The sequence below is a fragment of the Erinaceus europaeus genome, chromosome 15, assembly GCF_950295315.1.
Source record: "Erinaceus europaeus chromosome 15, mEriEur2.1, whole genome shotgun sequence".
NCBI classification, from domain to species: Eukaryota; Metazoa; Chordata; class Mammalia; order Eulipotyphla; family Erinaceidae; genus Erinaceus; species Erinaceus europaeus.
This window is the reverse complement of record NC_080176.1, coordinates 49366420-49382835: the sequence shown is the minus strand read 5'-3', so window position 1 is coordinate 49382835 and position 16416 is coordinate 49366420. Positions and strand designations below refer to the sequence as shown.

At 40.1% G+C, this 16416-nt stretch overlaps 1 protein-coding gene across 8 annotated transcripts in view; it reads right to left on the bottom strand.

The window, feature by feature from the left end:
• MAPRE2 (microtubule associated protein RP/EB family member 2) overlaps positions 1-16416 on the bottom strand; it is a 202173-nt gene that overhangs the window by 38263 nt on the left and 147494 nt on the right. For all 8 annotated transcript variants that reach the window (XM_060173718.1, XM_060173714.1, XM_060173712.1 and 5 more), the window contains 2 exons: positions 11451-11596; positions 7789-8002 (listed from right to left, as the gene is read on the bottom strand). In XM_060173718.1, the coding sequence (XP_060029701.1) occupies positions 7789-8002; positions 11451-11596 (360 nt within the window). The remainder of the gene's footprint in view (positions 1-7788; positions 8003-11450; positions 11597-16416) is intronic.

Below are 16416 nucleotides of genomic sequence, written 5' to 3'. Positions count from 1 at the left end.
CTCTAACATGGTCCCTTTGCCACACAAGATGATTTGGAATCCTTACTCATGTACTTAATGTATGACAGACTGGTAATGTAAGATAATTTTAACAGTATCTTAAGAAGATAATTGGGAAAAGTAAATCCATTGCAAAGTGAACCAAATATTCCAGAATGAAAAATGAAAAAGTAATTGCAGACCCTTTCTTATCTGTGGTTACAGCCAGCTATGGTTATTTCCACAAATAAGTACAACTAATAAATGACCAAGGTTTAGGGGTGAGAAGACAAGTTGCTGCTGGGTATTATTGGTTCTGACATCACTGTGAAAGAACTGTAAGAGAGATTGCTGTGCAGATGTCCCCTCAGGCTAGTGCCAGTTCCTGCGAGAGTTAATATGATATTCTCGAAGTCTCCTTCCCAACCAATCCTGTCCTGGCTCATCACTCCCGGTTTTTGCCCTCTAAAAGCCCTTCTTCTTCCGCCCCTCTCTCTCTTGCCTGCTTTTCACTTCGGTGATTAGACGCAGGAAAGGTTGCTGTGCGAGGTGGCCATTTTTGGCTAGCTCCCCGTGGCCTGAACCACTGCGCTCTCACCCAACTCTGAGGTGCCCACGCAAATAAAGAATTGTGTTCCCTCTCCACTCCTGATTTCTCTCTCTCCTCCGAGGCGCAGCACGACAAGAGATAAATGAATTCCCCCAGATATCAAATCCTCATCTCACCAAAAAATTTAATTCATCTTAACTTCTGGACAGACAAAATCAGACTTGGGCAAGGAGATCATTTTAGAGACTACACAAATGGTTCATGGGGGTAGGAATTAAGCAGTCTTAAGAATAGAAGGGGTAGGGGCAGGTAACAAAGTGGCTATGCAAACAGACTCTCATCCCTGAGGCTTCCAAGTTCCAGGTTTAATTCCCTATACCACTACAAACCAGAACTGAGCAGTGCTCTGGGTAAGGGGTGGGGGGAGGAGGACTTCTGGAGGCGGGGCTATGGAACAGCAGCAGCTGTGTTTCTCTCTTCTCCTCTCCCCCGTCAACTAGGAATACCAAAGGAGATCATCTGGGACCACAACAAGACAGGACTAGAACGACTTCAGGAACCCACCAAATCACTGGTGAGTGCAAATACCTGTGGCTCGCGGACAGAGAGGAGCCTAGGGAGAGACTAAGTGGCTAGTAACAGTCCGGCAGTTTACCAGTTGAGACAATACCTCCAGTCTGTTTCACCAACAAAAAGACCACTAAAGGGAGGGGAGGACTCGCCTAAGACTCACCAAGTGCAACTGTGAGTCTCCACTGCTACTGCCTTCAGAAGCTGCAGCAACAGGGGGGAGGCCCTGTGCTGATGCCAGGGGACAGAGAACTAACCAGGAAACTCAGGAGAAGATCTATACCTCCATGGCCTAGTGGTGGGGCTGTGAGAGTCTCTTTGCATAACCACTAGATTATCTCTGCCCTACCCTGCTTTATCTCTTGGTCACAAGAGAGGGATTAAGCTAAGAAGCCTATTTATAGTTTAAAAGCCCTCAGACTCCCATATCCTATAGGGAAGAAAAAGAACAAAAAAGGCTTCTAAGTCACTGTGCTCCAACTCAGGGATTATAATAATATTGAAACAACTATCAACTCCCACAACTGTGAAGCTTTTAATTACCTTACTTAGACACAAGTCAATCCAGGCAAGAGTGATCAGTAATTTGAAAAGTACTGAGAAAGGGACCTCATAACATAATATATAAAATGGTTAAACCAACAAGAAGAAATATTGGAGAAATGAACCAGGACAAGAGTCCAGCTAAAAGCCCCTCAAAGGGTGAAGCATAAAATAATGAGGTCAACATCCAAACATTAGTTAAGGAAATAATCACAGGAGTAAGTAAAGAGTTTGAAAGAATTGTCATCAGACATGCAGAAACAACAAATGAGACCCAGGAAAAAAACACTAATTATCTCAAGGTTGTTAGAGAGCTGAAAGCTGAAATAGCTGAGCTAAGAACACAACTAGGTGAATGAACTAAAACAGTATCAGAACAGGGTAACAAAATAGATGAATTCCAGAAAACAGTAAAGGGGAGAGAGAATAGAATAAATGAGGCTGAAGACAGAATTAGCAAGATTGAGGATGAATTAGAGACAACTAAAAAAGAAGTAAGAGATCTCAAAAAGAGATTAAGAGATACTGAAAACAACAACAGACACCTATGGGATGGCTTCAAAAAAAGATACTACATGCATTATTGGCTTACCAGAGGAAGAAAGAGAGGGAGGGGAAGAAAGCATTCTTCAGGACATAATAGCTGAGAACATATCTAGTCTAGGCAACATCAAAGACATAAAGGTTCAAGAAGCCCAGAGGGTCCCAAACAGAATTAACCCAGACTTAAAGACACCAAGACACATCCTATTTAAAATGGAAAGGAATAAGGATAAAGAAAGTATCCTGAAGGCTGCAAGAGAAAAACAAAGAGTCACCTACAGAGGAAAACCCATAAGATTATCAGTAGGCTTCTCTACACAAATACGACAGGCCAGAAGAGAATGGCAAGATATCTACTGAGTGCTCAGTGAGAAAGGTTTTCAACCAAGACTTCTGTATCCTGCTAGACTGTCATTCAGACTAGATGGAGGCATAAAAACCTTCTCATACAAGCAACAGTTGAAAGAATCAACTATCACCAAACCTGCCCTGAAAGAAGTTCTGAAAGGTCTCCTATAAACAATCAGACCACCGTAAATATGCTACATATCAGAACACTCTAAAAATCTATAAGAATGGCGTTAAAATATCTTCCATATTTGAGATCAATGTCAATGGCCTAGATTCACCTATTAAAAGGCACAGAGAAGGAAGATGGATCAGAAACCACGACCCAATAGTATGTTATCTACAGGAAACCCACCTAACACAAGGCAAACACAGACTCAAGTGAAAAGATGGAAACTATCATATAAGCCAATGGCCCACAAAAAAGGGCAGGAACAGCTATTCTCATATTTGACATGACAGACTTTAAAAAAAAAAAAGGAGAGAAGAGAACTAATGTGTTGATTAGTGTCTGTAGGCATCACACAAACTCTAGAGGCTAATGAGTGACATGGAGCTATTTGACTCTGCAATAAAGATACAAGGCTACAGAGCTGATTAATATGGCTTTATTATGTCTTTTGGTTCCTCTGTATAACCTCCCCCCTTTTCTTTTTCTTGCAGAGTTACTGCTGGGGCTCAGTGCCTGCACTATGAATCCACTGCTTCTAATATATTTTAAATATATTATAAATATTTTCTATTTTATTATATATATTTTACTTATTTTATAATATTAATATATATATATATATTTTACTGAGTGGGACAGAAATTGAGAGAGGCAGGGGAGGAGAGAGGAAGAAAAGTCAGACACCTGCAGACCTGTTTCACCACTTGTGAAGCTTCTCCCCTGCAGATGGGGAACCGGGGGCTTGAACCTGGATCCTCGCACTTCATACTATGTGCACTTAACCAGATGTGTCACCACCTGGCCCCCCTAACTCCTCCCCTTTTTTTCATCTTACTGATTCTCTTACCCTGCATTGATATCAGTGTAGCTTTTGCTTTATTAAGTTATGTGCTGAGTAATTATCAATATATTCCCATGTTTGTTATAATTGTGTCTAAATCGAGAAAGACCAAGTAGACTTTGGATAAGTATCCTAGAAACTCTCACCAGGAAAGACTGAAGTGTGTGAGTTTTATAGCACAGATTTTACAGTACCTATTCTGACTCTTAGAAGACCTTCTGGCTTACATTTTTTTGGCTTTATTCCCAAGAGTTGGCTACATGGCCTTTAGAAGAATCAGGTCTGGCTGTCTTTATGGAAGTCTTTCTCCTAAGACAGCTTTTATAACAGTGATATATATATATATATATATATATATATATATATATATATATACCTTTTTATACTTTCCCTCCCACAGTATAGTTTTACTACCCCACAATGTCCAACAGAACAGATTTTATGAAAAAGGAAATGACTGGTTTGATATCTGACAATACTCTTTCCCCAGATTAAGACAAATGGTCAACAGGCATGAGGAACCCAAATCTCAGAAACTACTGTCTTCTGGAATACTAAAAACCTGATTTACTATCTGTGGATTTGAATCCATTTCCTAAGTTTTGTCACCTGAGAGGCTGAGTTCTGGGAAAAAAAAAATTTTTTTTTTGTTCAACTTCATGGAATTCTCTTTATCAAATGGCACATGTTTCTCTGGCTTCTGTGAAAGACAGATGAGGGAATTCCTAGAAAACAAGGCCAAGGCAGCACAACAGCAGTTCTGTCTACAGGAATATGAGAGCTAATTTAAGGACACGTTGAGATTACGGGAGAGAGGTTCTGTAGCCTGTCCAAATTCACCACTAAAAACTTGAAAAAGGGGGGCAGCTGGGTTTCCAGATGAGTCTATGTATCATTAACAGTATAGAAAAAGATCTTAAGATGAGAAATACCAGCCAGTCTTCATTTTTCTCATTTCCTTGTTCTCCTATTCCATCTGCCTGCTAAATTAATCTCCAACTCTGAAGAAAATCTGCCACCTCCCTCCCTTTTCTACCCTAACTCTTGATCCATGTGTGTTTTTGACAAAAGTTGGAGACCAATTTGAACTGCCATGAATGTTGCTTCCCACATGTGCTTATTATTATTATTTTGTAAAGGCAGGGAGGGCTTCATGCATATATACTTCCACTGCTCCTGGGCAGTTTATTTGTAGACAGCTATCATGGTATTTTTTTACACCCCCACCCCTACCCCCACCCCCCACCATCACAATATTGATGTGTGAGAACTGTGACAGTATTCCTTGGTACTGCTGTGGCACTGCCACGTAGTACTAGGCAACACATATGCTAGCCAGGGAGCTCTCGTTCTGGTCCCTTGTGCATGCATGTACGTTATTTTGTCATCTTATGACTCATCACTCTAAGTTGATACTTTTAGATAGAGACAGAAGGGGACAAGGGCAAGGGGCAGAGAGAGAGAGAGGCAGAGAGGTGGGGAAGGCAGTACAATACCGGAACTTCCTCTCGTGTGGTGGAGTCTGGGCTGGAACCTGACCGCACGGTATGCTTCGCCCGTGGCAAAGCAGCATGTCACCCAAGTGAGCCATCAAGCTGATCCAATGTGCTTCACTTTACCCAGCCTGTTCCTAATCATTTCTCTTCTGAAAAGCAAGTCTTTCCTTTTTCGCTCTCTGTTCATGGATACCCCTGACCTTGTCTTCTTCTAGTTTTAGGGTTGTGCACCACCAGTTTCTCTTCCCTTTTTCTAGTTCCAGTCTTTCCTTCTCCATGAATCTTTCTTCCATCTTGTAAAGCTGTTCATGAAGTCTTGTACAAAGAGCAAGCAAAGGGACTGGGTGGTAGCTCACTTAGTTGAGCGCACATGTTACCATGTGCAAGAACCTGGTCCCCACGCGCAGGAGGAAAGCTTTACAAGCAGTGAAGCAGTGCTGCAGGTATCTATCTTTTTTTGCTGGCTATGTCTATCAAGTAGAGACAATCGGGGAAAAAAAAAAAAAAAAAAAGAAAGAAAAAAGCAAACAAACAAAAATGCGCCCAGGACAATACTATTTCCCTTTCAGATGTTACTGGCAGCTTTTCCCTTATACCAATCAAGCATTCCTTTTCTCAAAAACATTTATTTCTGGATGACTTTGTTAAAGGTGGAATGTACTCTCTGCAGGACTCTCACACTTGTCAGTCATGACCTTGGCAAAGCCCTGTGATCCAGGTGTGTGCACTCAGTATCTGATGACACCGATTCTCCAAAGGAATATTAATCACCTCCCAGGAGGCAGCTTCCTTTGGCCTAGTTACAGGCTTCATACTTCTTGAACTCTCCACAATTAGTATTTGACACCATTGCTGATTCCTTTGTCTAGAAATTTTCTATTGTTTCTTTTTCTTTTCTTTCTTTTTTTTTGAAATAGGCTGGGGAGATAGAGAGAGGGAGAGAAAGAAACCCGCAGACCCATTTCACTGCTTGGAAAGTGGGCCCCCTGCGTGTGGGGATCTCTTAAAATGGACACTTAACAGGGTATATCACCACCCGGCTGCACCCCCCCCTTTTTTTCCTTCCTTCCCATTTTCATCTTTTTCTCAGCTTCTTTTCCCTTAAGTGACTATACTCCCAAACATCTATGCTTGGCTTATTTTCTATAAGTTTACTGGTTCTATCACAACAAAGTTGTATCTTTATACTGTCTCAATGTCCTCCTCTTAACTCATTCATCAACCCAACTCCTGGTCCAGTAACTCTACCCACATGCTGCCCATGATGAGAAACCCAGTGAGTTCTTCCAGGTTTCAAGTCATTTGACTCCCAAGCAAATCGAGACACTTGACCTTTCTAGTACCCTTCCTTCTGCTTCCCTGAGATGTCATTCTCTCATTTCCTTCATTTTTTCTGATACCTTCCCTTCTTCCTATGTAAATCCTTGTCTTTTTTCCTTTTCTTAAATTTTATGGGGGGGGGGGGTTAACGGTTTACAGTACAGTGTTTTAACACATAGGCACAGCCTCTCATCTCTCCTTGATTGGTGTCTAGCAGACACACCAGGACCCCAATGTCCCTTCATCCTGCCCCTCTTCTCCTCTGCCAGAGTCCTATAGTTTGGTGCACTATGTCACATACAGTCCAAGTTTCACCTTATGGCCTCCCTTCCTGTCCTTTCTTCTTCTATTTCTCTTTCTCCTTCTTCTCCTTTCTCTCTCTTAAAGTAAGTTGTAGGAAACCATTCTTCTTCTTTTCAAAATCTTTATTTATTGGATAGACAGTCAGAAACTGAGAATGAAGGACATGAGCGAGAGAGAGAGAGAGAGAGAGAGAGAGAGAGAGAGAAACGCCTGCAACACTACTTCATCACTCTCAAAGCTTTCCCCTTGCAAGTGGGGACTGGGCCCTCAAACTTGGGTCCTTGTGCACTGTAACATGTGCGCTCAACCAAGTGAGCCACCACCCAGCCCCCTACCCTTTATTCTTAAGTTCCACCTGTAAGTGTGATCACTGGGTATTGGCCATTCTCATCTGGGCTTGCCTCAATACGATGCCTTTAAATCCATCATTTATAAGGGCTGCATAGTACTCCATTGTGTATACATACCACAACTTTCTTAGTCATTCATCTGTGATTTGTTGCCTCTAAGGTTGGTTATTATAAACTGTGCTGCTATGATTGGTATGGATAAGTCTTTTCAGATTGGTGATTTTGTTTTCTGTAGTCCTTTTTTTAATCTAAAAAATAAATGCTAGAGTTCCTCAAGGCATCTTCCACATAACCCCCCTCAGTTCTTACTTCCAGCTCCAATTACATGGATATGTGAAAAACTCACAAAAATTTATCACCAGCTACAGTTCTTTGAGTGCCAGACTACTATCTGCGTGTAAGTACACACACAAGCAATCACCTGTGGAGGGCTAAGTGGTGGCCCACTCAGATAAATGCACATAGTACTAAGCACATGGACCCAACCTGCAAGGATCCAGGTTCAAGCCCCACTCCCCACTTGCTGGAAGGATGCTTTACAAGAAGAGAAGAAGCAGGTCTGCAGGTATCTATCTTTCTCTCTCCATTTTTACTAGTGTAAGCCACGTTCATTAGAGTAACTACAGTATATCATTGCTACAAAGACAAACAATAAAATTATCCAGAGGAGAGAAAATCCTGATTGTTAGGAGGATTCAATCAAACAGAAGAATACAGAAGGGTCTGAGACACTTTCCAAGGTGGAAGTGAGCTTGACTTCATTGTCACCCTACCTGCTGTGGGGGAGTTTGCATGGTGAGACTTTTTGGGCAGGTTGAAGATCTGTTCGCCGGGATCAGGAGGAGGGATTGCATCTTGCCCTTGTCGTGCTTCTACAGGATCATACTCCTTTCCATCATAGTTAGCATCGTAGAACTTTTTAAACCACTGAATAAAATCCAGGTTATCCTGGAAGCGTCCTTTTACAAGCTTCTCCACTGGAATCACCTGCAGTATAAAGATCACCGTGTGACTACAACTGAGATTTTCCCTAAACAAAACTATCTCCTACATATTAACCATCCATGCCACAGCTCTCTCCCCTAGTCTTACAGTCTGGTTTTATAAATTCATATAATTTTCCAACAAAGCAAAGAAGGCAGTTAAAATGTCAGTAGTTGGCTCTCCTGTGAGCAAACCAGACAAAACAAAAAACATCTTCAGCTATCAAGAGTGGCTACATCCTTTTCAGAGCATGCTTACTGCCAAAGCATCTCCCTCCCTGAAAAAGCATGGCCTAATGTGTTGTGCTATTTCAAGAATAACGGATTTTCCCCACTTCTTTGTCCACAACTTGGTCCAACTGTAGAATTACAAAGACTATAGCCACCAGAAAGAGTAAACGAGTAAGACTCAAGTCAGCATGAACATCTACCAACCTAAGCTTCCAAGGAACTTCATGAGAATGTAGAGAGATAAATGTGAAAACATCTAACCACAACATAGGGTTCAGTAATTTATGGAATATAAAAACATAATTAGTAAGTCATCAGAGTGCAGAGAAAAACCAGTGGGGATTGATTTTCTGTGGAGAGGAACAGAGAATTCTAGAGCTGGAAATGACAACTCTCACGTCAATTGAGATGACTGGAGCTTTGCATGGAGTAACCTTCCCTTTCTGGCTACCCAGGGGGTCACCCAGCACTCCCTGTTTAGGTGAAAGCAAGGTTTTGCTAGCTGAGGAACTACGTACTGCTGCCATCCTAAAATGGATCATTAGAAGGACTTACAAATGTAGAGAGATCTCAAAAACGACAACAACTTTAGCTGCCTCAAATTAAAAATGTATATATAGTGTCCCAAACTTAGATCTTTTATCGTAAGTCTCTTATAGTCAAGTAACTAATTTTCATTTGTTTTCTAGAGACGATTGGGTTGTTTTCTATGTAAAATTGCATCATGTCTTTTCTGACAACCCAATATAACTATTTTCCATGTTCAGTTCTACTGTCTAAGTTTTTCATTTCTTTCCTGTTGACTTCTTTCTACTTACTCAAAAATTCCTTTTTTCCTGAGTTTATCCCCTCTAAGGGATATACCCTATGTAAAGAAAATGAAGTGACTCTGCATTTGAATAGCAGTAAATAAACAGAGGCCTCAGGATTTTAGCAAAGGTCCTTTACTGAGGGAGGGGCGGGGGAGAGGCCTCAAGTAAAACATCACTAATCACATTAGGACAAAAGTCCAGTAATTCAAGTTAGAAAAAGTATGATTCTTGTTTATTTATTTATTTTTCATCATACACCAGGACTGCAAAGCCTCCTTCCTGCCCTCCTTCCCCAGAGTCCTTTGCAGTACACCAAACCCAGTTCAAACTCTATTTTGTGTTTCCCTTTCAGTCCTTGTTTCTTAATTATGGACATTAAATAAGACTTCAAATAAAAACACTATGCTTTCCATGTGCATTTAAACTTCATAACCATAAGAAAGAGGTGTTTAGCTCCACTTTGTAGATGGCTTGACTCAGGCTCAAATAATTTAAATAACTTCTTCAAGTCATCAAAGCTGAGATGTGAACCCATGTTGTTTCCACTCTAGCATGTGGAATAACAGGAATAACATTCACAAGGAGCCACACTGGCATCTGGCAAACAAAAGTTTCTCACCAACAATGCTACAAGAGAGTGACAGGATTTTAAAAGCATATTTTATCATTTTTTAGAAGTAATCTCAAGTGGGTAATGAAGACAACATATTTAAGTGTGATGAAGCTTCCCAAAACTCTTTTCCTCCTTTTTTTTTTATTAATGATTTAACAGTTTTACAAAATCATATAATTTCATAACCATAGATGGTCAGTGTAAGTTACCAGACTACAAAAATTCTTACAGAACATATAAATACTAATGTACAACAGAATTAGCTATCATACACGGGGCAAAGTGTCAGGCTGATACCCCAAACAACATGCAACATAGGGATAGAATATAAAGGAAGAAATCTGCCGAGTATTAAAACTTGCCTTGGGAGGAACTCTTTCTTTCTTCTTATTTATTTTATTTTATTTTATTTTGCCTCCAGGATTATAGCTGGGACTTGGTGCCTGTACAGGTGCACTGCTCTTGGTGGCCATCTTTTTCTTTCCTTTTTTTTTTTTTTTTTTTTAATATTTTTGTTATCCTTACTGGATAGCAATAGCCAGAAATCAAGAGGGTAGGAGGAAGTAAAGAGGGAAAGAGGGAGAGGGAGAGAGAGAGAGAGAAAGACACCTGTAACACTGCCTCACCACTTGTGAAGCTTTCCCCCTGCAGGTAGGGACCAGGGGTTTGAACCAGTGGCCTTGCACATTGTAACATGTGCACTTAACCAGGTGTGCCACAACCTGGTCACAGGAGAAACTCTTTCTAATCAGCACATAATTCACCAGTCACCAAATGCAAACACACTATGGTAAGCTTGACTGAGGGAATCTGGGAGTTAATAAAGGAAAAAGTTCCTCAGTGCAAGAGGTCTAAACAGTGTTCTGGAGCACTGACTTGGCTACTTTTTGCAAACAAACAGGATTTGCCAACAGCTGTGACCATCAGTGAAGTGACAGACAAACTAGGTCTTCAGCCTTTTTGTAACAGAATGTAACATGTTCAAGTTACTTGTGTGAGACAAGGAAGTTGTCTAGATGCAGGACCTGTCAAAAATCAGCTTTTTAAAATATGAATAAGACTGGATTTCTAACCAAGGACATGTCTGACAGACTTGGTCTATTTTTGTTACAACAAAATTAGTTTGCATCTTGGGATAAAACAGTATCTGGAACTGATTTGGGCAGAATATTAGAGTATTTAAACTTATTTTATTGCCAATTATTGTCATGTTTTTATCATTTACTTATTTACTTTTACCAGAGCACTGTTCAGCTCTAGTTTATGGTAGTGCGAGGGATTGAATGTGGGACCTCGGAGCTTCAAATGTAATAATAGTCTTTTGCATAACCTCTGTGCTACTTTTCCTGTTCTTGCCAATTATTGTCTACCAAGTAAAATGCTGCTATAGTTGGTTTTAGATAACAACATTTTAACATTCATGATTCCTGTTAAGAATGTTTAGCCTATTGGCTATAACTTTAGAAAATTCCTTCTATAATATCATACAAATATAGGATGTGAAGATCTCAACTTTCCACAGCATTATCAATAAACATCCCATTGATACATTTTAGCAGTTTTTAAAATATTTATTTACTTATTAGTGAGAAAGATAGGAGGAGAGAGAGAAAGAACCAGATATCACTCTGGTACATGTGCTGCCAGGGACTGATCTCAGGACCTCAAGCTTGAGAGCCCAGTGCTTTATCCACTGCATCACCTCCCGGACCACCATTTTAGGACTTTTGCATTTCTGCACAGAAACCATCCAAAGGAAAGAAGGCACTTTAGGAAAGGACAAGTTAGCCACCCACCTTATCAACATTCATTCGCTTAAATGATGCTTGCAGAAGTTTAAAATTGTGAATATACTCATGTTCCAACTTTGCTTGGAATTTTACTTTCTTCAAACTAATGCAGCCTGGAAACAGCATGTCCATGAACTGGCAGTAAGCAGCTCCTGGAACGAGAAATAAGAACCAGGATCAGTGTGACTGTACCTGTTAGACTGGAGACTGCTAGGAAGGAAGGAGCGTCTTGCGCCGAGCCTTCAGGCCCTGTGTGCTCCTCTCATTGCACCTGCCTGTACGCTGAGCTGGGTGCTGGAGAGTGAACAGTACTTCCATGTAACTCCTGCCATCTTAATCACCATGGCATTGGCACAGTGTTGGCCAGAGTATCTGTAGTTTCCTGAAATAGAACCTGGTACTTCCAATAGCAATGTTGTAAAAATTACTTTCCTGGGGGCCGAGTGGTGGCACACCTGGTTATGCGCATCTGTTACAATGTGCAAGGACCCAGGTTCGAGTCCCTGGCCCCCACCTGCAGGGGTAAAGCTTCATGAGTGGTGAAGCAATGCTGCACATGTTTCTCTTCCTCTCTATCCCCCACTTTCCTCTCAATTTCTGGCTGTCTTTATCCAATACATAAATAAAGATAAAAAAAATTACTTTCCTGATACCCTATGAAAATGGACTGGAGGAATGAATTAACATCGTCAAAATGACCATCCTACTTAGAATCACATACAGATTTAATGTCATCCTCATCATGGTAGTGCTGAGTTTCTTTAAAGGAATAGAACAAAAGTTACATACCTAGGATTACATACCTAGGCATCACATTTCCTGACCTCAAACTATACTGTAGAGCTACTGTAATCAAAAACACCTGGTACTGGAATCGAACCAGACACATAGACCAGTGGAACAGAATTGAAGGCCTAGAAATAAGCCTCTACATCTATGGATAATTCATTTTCAATAAGGATGCCCACAGCATGGATAAAGGAGAGTCTTCAATAAGTGGTGTTGGGGAAATTGGATTGAATCATGCAAATGAATGAAATTGAACCACTGCATGTCACTGTGCATAAGTCAACTCCCAGTGCATTAAAGACATAGACCAAAGATCAGAAACTATCAAATATGTAGAAGAAAACATTAGCAGAACACATCATGATTTATGCTTCAGAAATGGTTTCAAAGATTTAAGTCTAACATCAAAGAAAACAAAGACAAAAAAAAATTTTTAAAAAAGGACTAGGCTTACGCACAGCAAAAACTACCATCATGTGAACAGAAAAACACCCAACAAAATGGGAGATCTTTATACAACATATATCAGATACCAAAATACAGAAAGAACTCAGCAAACCTAGCACCAACCCCCCCCCCCAAAAAAAAAAAACCCTGAGGCCAGGACATGGATAAGAAAGTGCTCAAAGTCACTGATTATCAGAGAAATGCTAATAAAAACAACAATGAGATACAACTACACACCTGTGAGAATGTCATACATCAGAAAGAATAGAAAAAACAACTGCTGGAGAGGATTCAGGACAAAAGGATACTTTTGCACTGCTGGTGAGTATATAAATTGATCCAACCCTTGTGGAAAAGTCTGGAGATTTCTTCAGAACCCCATGACCCAGTAATCTCTCTCCTGGAAATTTATCCAAAGGAAACAAAATGCCTATTGAAAAGACCCATGTTCATAGCCACACAATTTCTTTTTTTTTTTTTAATTTAAATTTTTAATTTAAGAAAGGATTAGTGAACAAAAGCATAAGGTAGGAGGGGTACAACTCCACACAATTCCCACCACCCAATCCCCATAACCCACCCTCTCCCAGACCTCCAGGAGCAGTGGGTTCTTAGTGTGGGCACCCCAGTGATAACCCTGGAGACAAATAATAATAATAATCTCTCAGAACATGACAATTTGAACTAACAATTCTATCAATCCAGATTTATAGATTCCAAGTTTTTTTTTTTTAAATAGTAAAAGGCATTTTGAGAAAGAACTTCAAAGCCAGAATGTTTATGTTCTTTGTTTAAAAGAGAGAAAAGCAATTGAGGAACAAGACTCGAACAAGCAGTCACTTGTGTGTCTCTGCTTCTCCACATTGCCTGCACTGCTTCTATAATGTTCCAGGGACAGGCTCTCTGGAGTAAGAAAGGCTCCCCTCATTCTCTGGGTCACAGTTTCCAGGAAAAACCTTCTGCTTCATTCAGGAAAGGACGTGAGGTCAATCTGGCTACGATATCAGTCACCCCATTGACCACCAGAGTTGATTGGCTAATCTGGCTGGCGAGGTGGTTGTCCCCTTCCTCCCTCCCTGCTCCACATGCATCTCTCCTGAAGCTGCGTGTTCAGTCTAAGAGGACAGCCTTCCCTGAATAGGGATGGATGGGTCTTCCAACCTTCCATTGAGGGTCCCCTGCTCCAAACAAGCTCTCATTCAGGAAAAACCCAGTCTTAGATCTCATGACTATCATGTTGAGAATCCTTCAGTGAGCTTGACATACAAACAAGCTATCAGTTAAACAAGTATTACTATCAACAGAACAGGAAATGGTGGTGATGGTGGTGTGGAGGGTGAGTAAATTACTATTTACAGATAAAACATAAAGTGGTCACAATGAATATCTCCAGAACTTCAGATGTCAATACCCCAAGTACTTACTGCTGTATTTCTAGACAAGCAAGTGCTTTTTTCTTTTTTTTTTTTAACTTTAATTTTTTTGTTTTGTTTTGTTTTTACCAGAGTGCTGCTCAGCTCTGGCTTATGGTGGTGCAGGAGATTGAACCTGGGACTTTGGAGCCTCAGGCATGAGAGTCTGTTTGCATAATCATTATGCTATCCCCCCCCCCCTCGCCCCCTTGTTTTTTCTTGAGGACAAAATAAAATGAATTTTAAAAAGAATCACTAGAGGAGGTAAGAGAAATATAATCTTGTGGGACATTCTTACAGTTACTATCCAGCTATTGGTTCCCTTCTAAACCCTAACCCCAATACCAAATGAAGCTGTATCATTATTATTTGTTATGGGTGTGTTTGAACAAAACTACCTCAACAAGGGCTCTGTGAAGAGCTATTCTCCCTTTTGTAGAGCTCTAACATAAAATTTACCTATGGAGATCCAGACCTTTATATGCAGCAATTAAATCACTCTTCAAAATTTAAATAATAATAGCTTTTGAGAAAACATCCTCTAAAATAGAGATGAAAGGAAGAAGGAAAAAAATCATCCTTTACTTCATCATCCAGAGGAAACCACTGTTAATATTTGATATGTAATGTGTATGTGTGATTTTTTTTTTTTCAATTTAATAGACCCTGATTCCATTTCTGGTTTATTCCAATCTGGTTTGTTCAATATTTTCTACTGACATTCATAATGGCTTTCTGATTTTTTATATCATGCTTACAACTCTCTCAAACCAAGATTGCATAAATATTCAATTGTATTTTCTTCAAGTACCTTTATGGTCTCAAGTTTTACATTTATGTTTCATGCGAACCCATGTGGAATTAATTTTGGTATATAATATAAAGAATGGTTCTAATTTTAGTTTTCCCAAATGTTAGCATAAATCTGTCATTTTTGGCTCTCTGGCATTTGGATCCCTGCCTCTCTGGGTTGATATGATGGTACAGAGCTTCCCACAGTGCCAGCAGTAGGTAGGCATCCCTTTTCTCCACTCCAGGTGGTAGAAGTACAGGCTCTGCTGGGCCTCCATGCTGAGGGAGTGGCCAAATGTGTAAGGACCATTAGAATTTAGTCAGGGTGGCAGTGGGTGGGGGCTGGAGTCCTAGTAGTGAAGGCAGCATAGTAAGGTTCTGTTCCAGCTCTTCAGCACACTGAGGTTACTAACATCTTTTTTGTATGGTTCTCCATTCATTCTTTAGTTGCCCAGTAGCTTGTCTTTAAAATTCACCTCCTGCTGTTTTCAACTCAGAATGCAGAGTGACACAGTTTGCAAGGTCCTAAAGGCATAGGGTAGTGCCAGGATTGGAGCCTCAGGCATGCAAATTGGGTGTGGTATTGTCACAGAATCTCTCCCTGACCCTATACTGTTATTTAAATTCTGTAGTCTGCATGACTACCTGCAGAGCAGTTCCAGTTCCTTGCTTTTTTGTTTTGTTTAAAAAATAATTATCATTACCTTTTTATCATGCATATATTCTAATTTCAAGTTTTCCTTGTGGCATAAAAATGATAGATTTTCCTAGATCATTAGCCAGGAAGGCTGGGAGACAACAGAATGGTTATGGAGAACAGTTTCATGCTTGAAGTTCTGAGGCAAGAAAGATACAATCCCCAGCACCACCTAAAGCCTGATTAGTACTCTGGTCTTTCTCTCTCTTGTTAAAAAGATTTTTTTTAATGAATATATACATATATATATATTTGTCATGCATTTACTAATAACAGTGCTAATCAAGTTCATCTTTTAAAGTATATAGATCAGTATTTAAAATTTCTTTTTATTTCTTTATTGGGGAATTAATGCTTTACATTTGACAGTAAATACAATAGTTTGTACATGCATAACATTTCCCAGTTTTCCATATAACAATACAACCCCCGCTAGGTCCTCTGTCATCCTTTTTGGACCTGTATTTTCCACCCCCACCCCCACCACAGAGTCTTTTACTTTGATGCAATATGCCAATTCTAGTTCAGGTTCTACTTGTATTTTCTCTTCTGATCTTGTTTTTCAACTTCTGCCTGAGAGTGAGATCATCCCATATTCATCCTTCTGTTTCTGACTTATTTCACTTGACCTGAGATTTTCAAGGTCCATCCAAGATCGGCTGAAAATGGTAAAGTCACCATTTTTTATAACTGAGTAGTATTCCATTGTATATATGTATATACACCACAACTTGCTCAGCCATTCATCTGTTGTTGGATACCTGGGTTGCTTCCAAGTTTTGGCTATTACAAAACATCCTCGAGGAAACACTCACGAAAGACATGTCTCTGATAT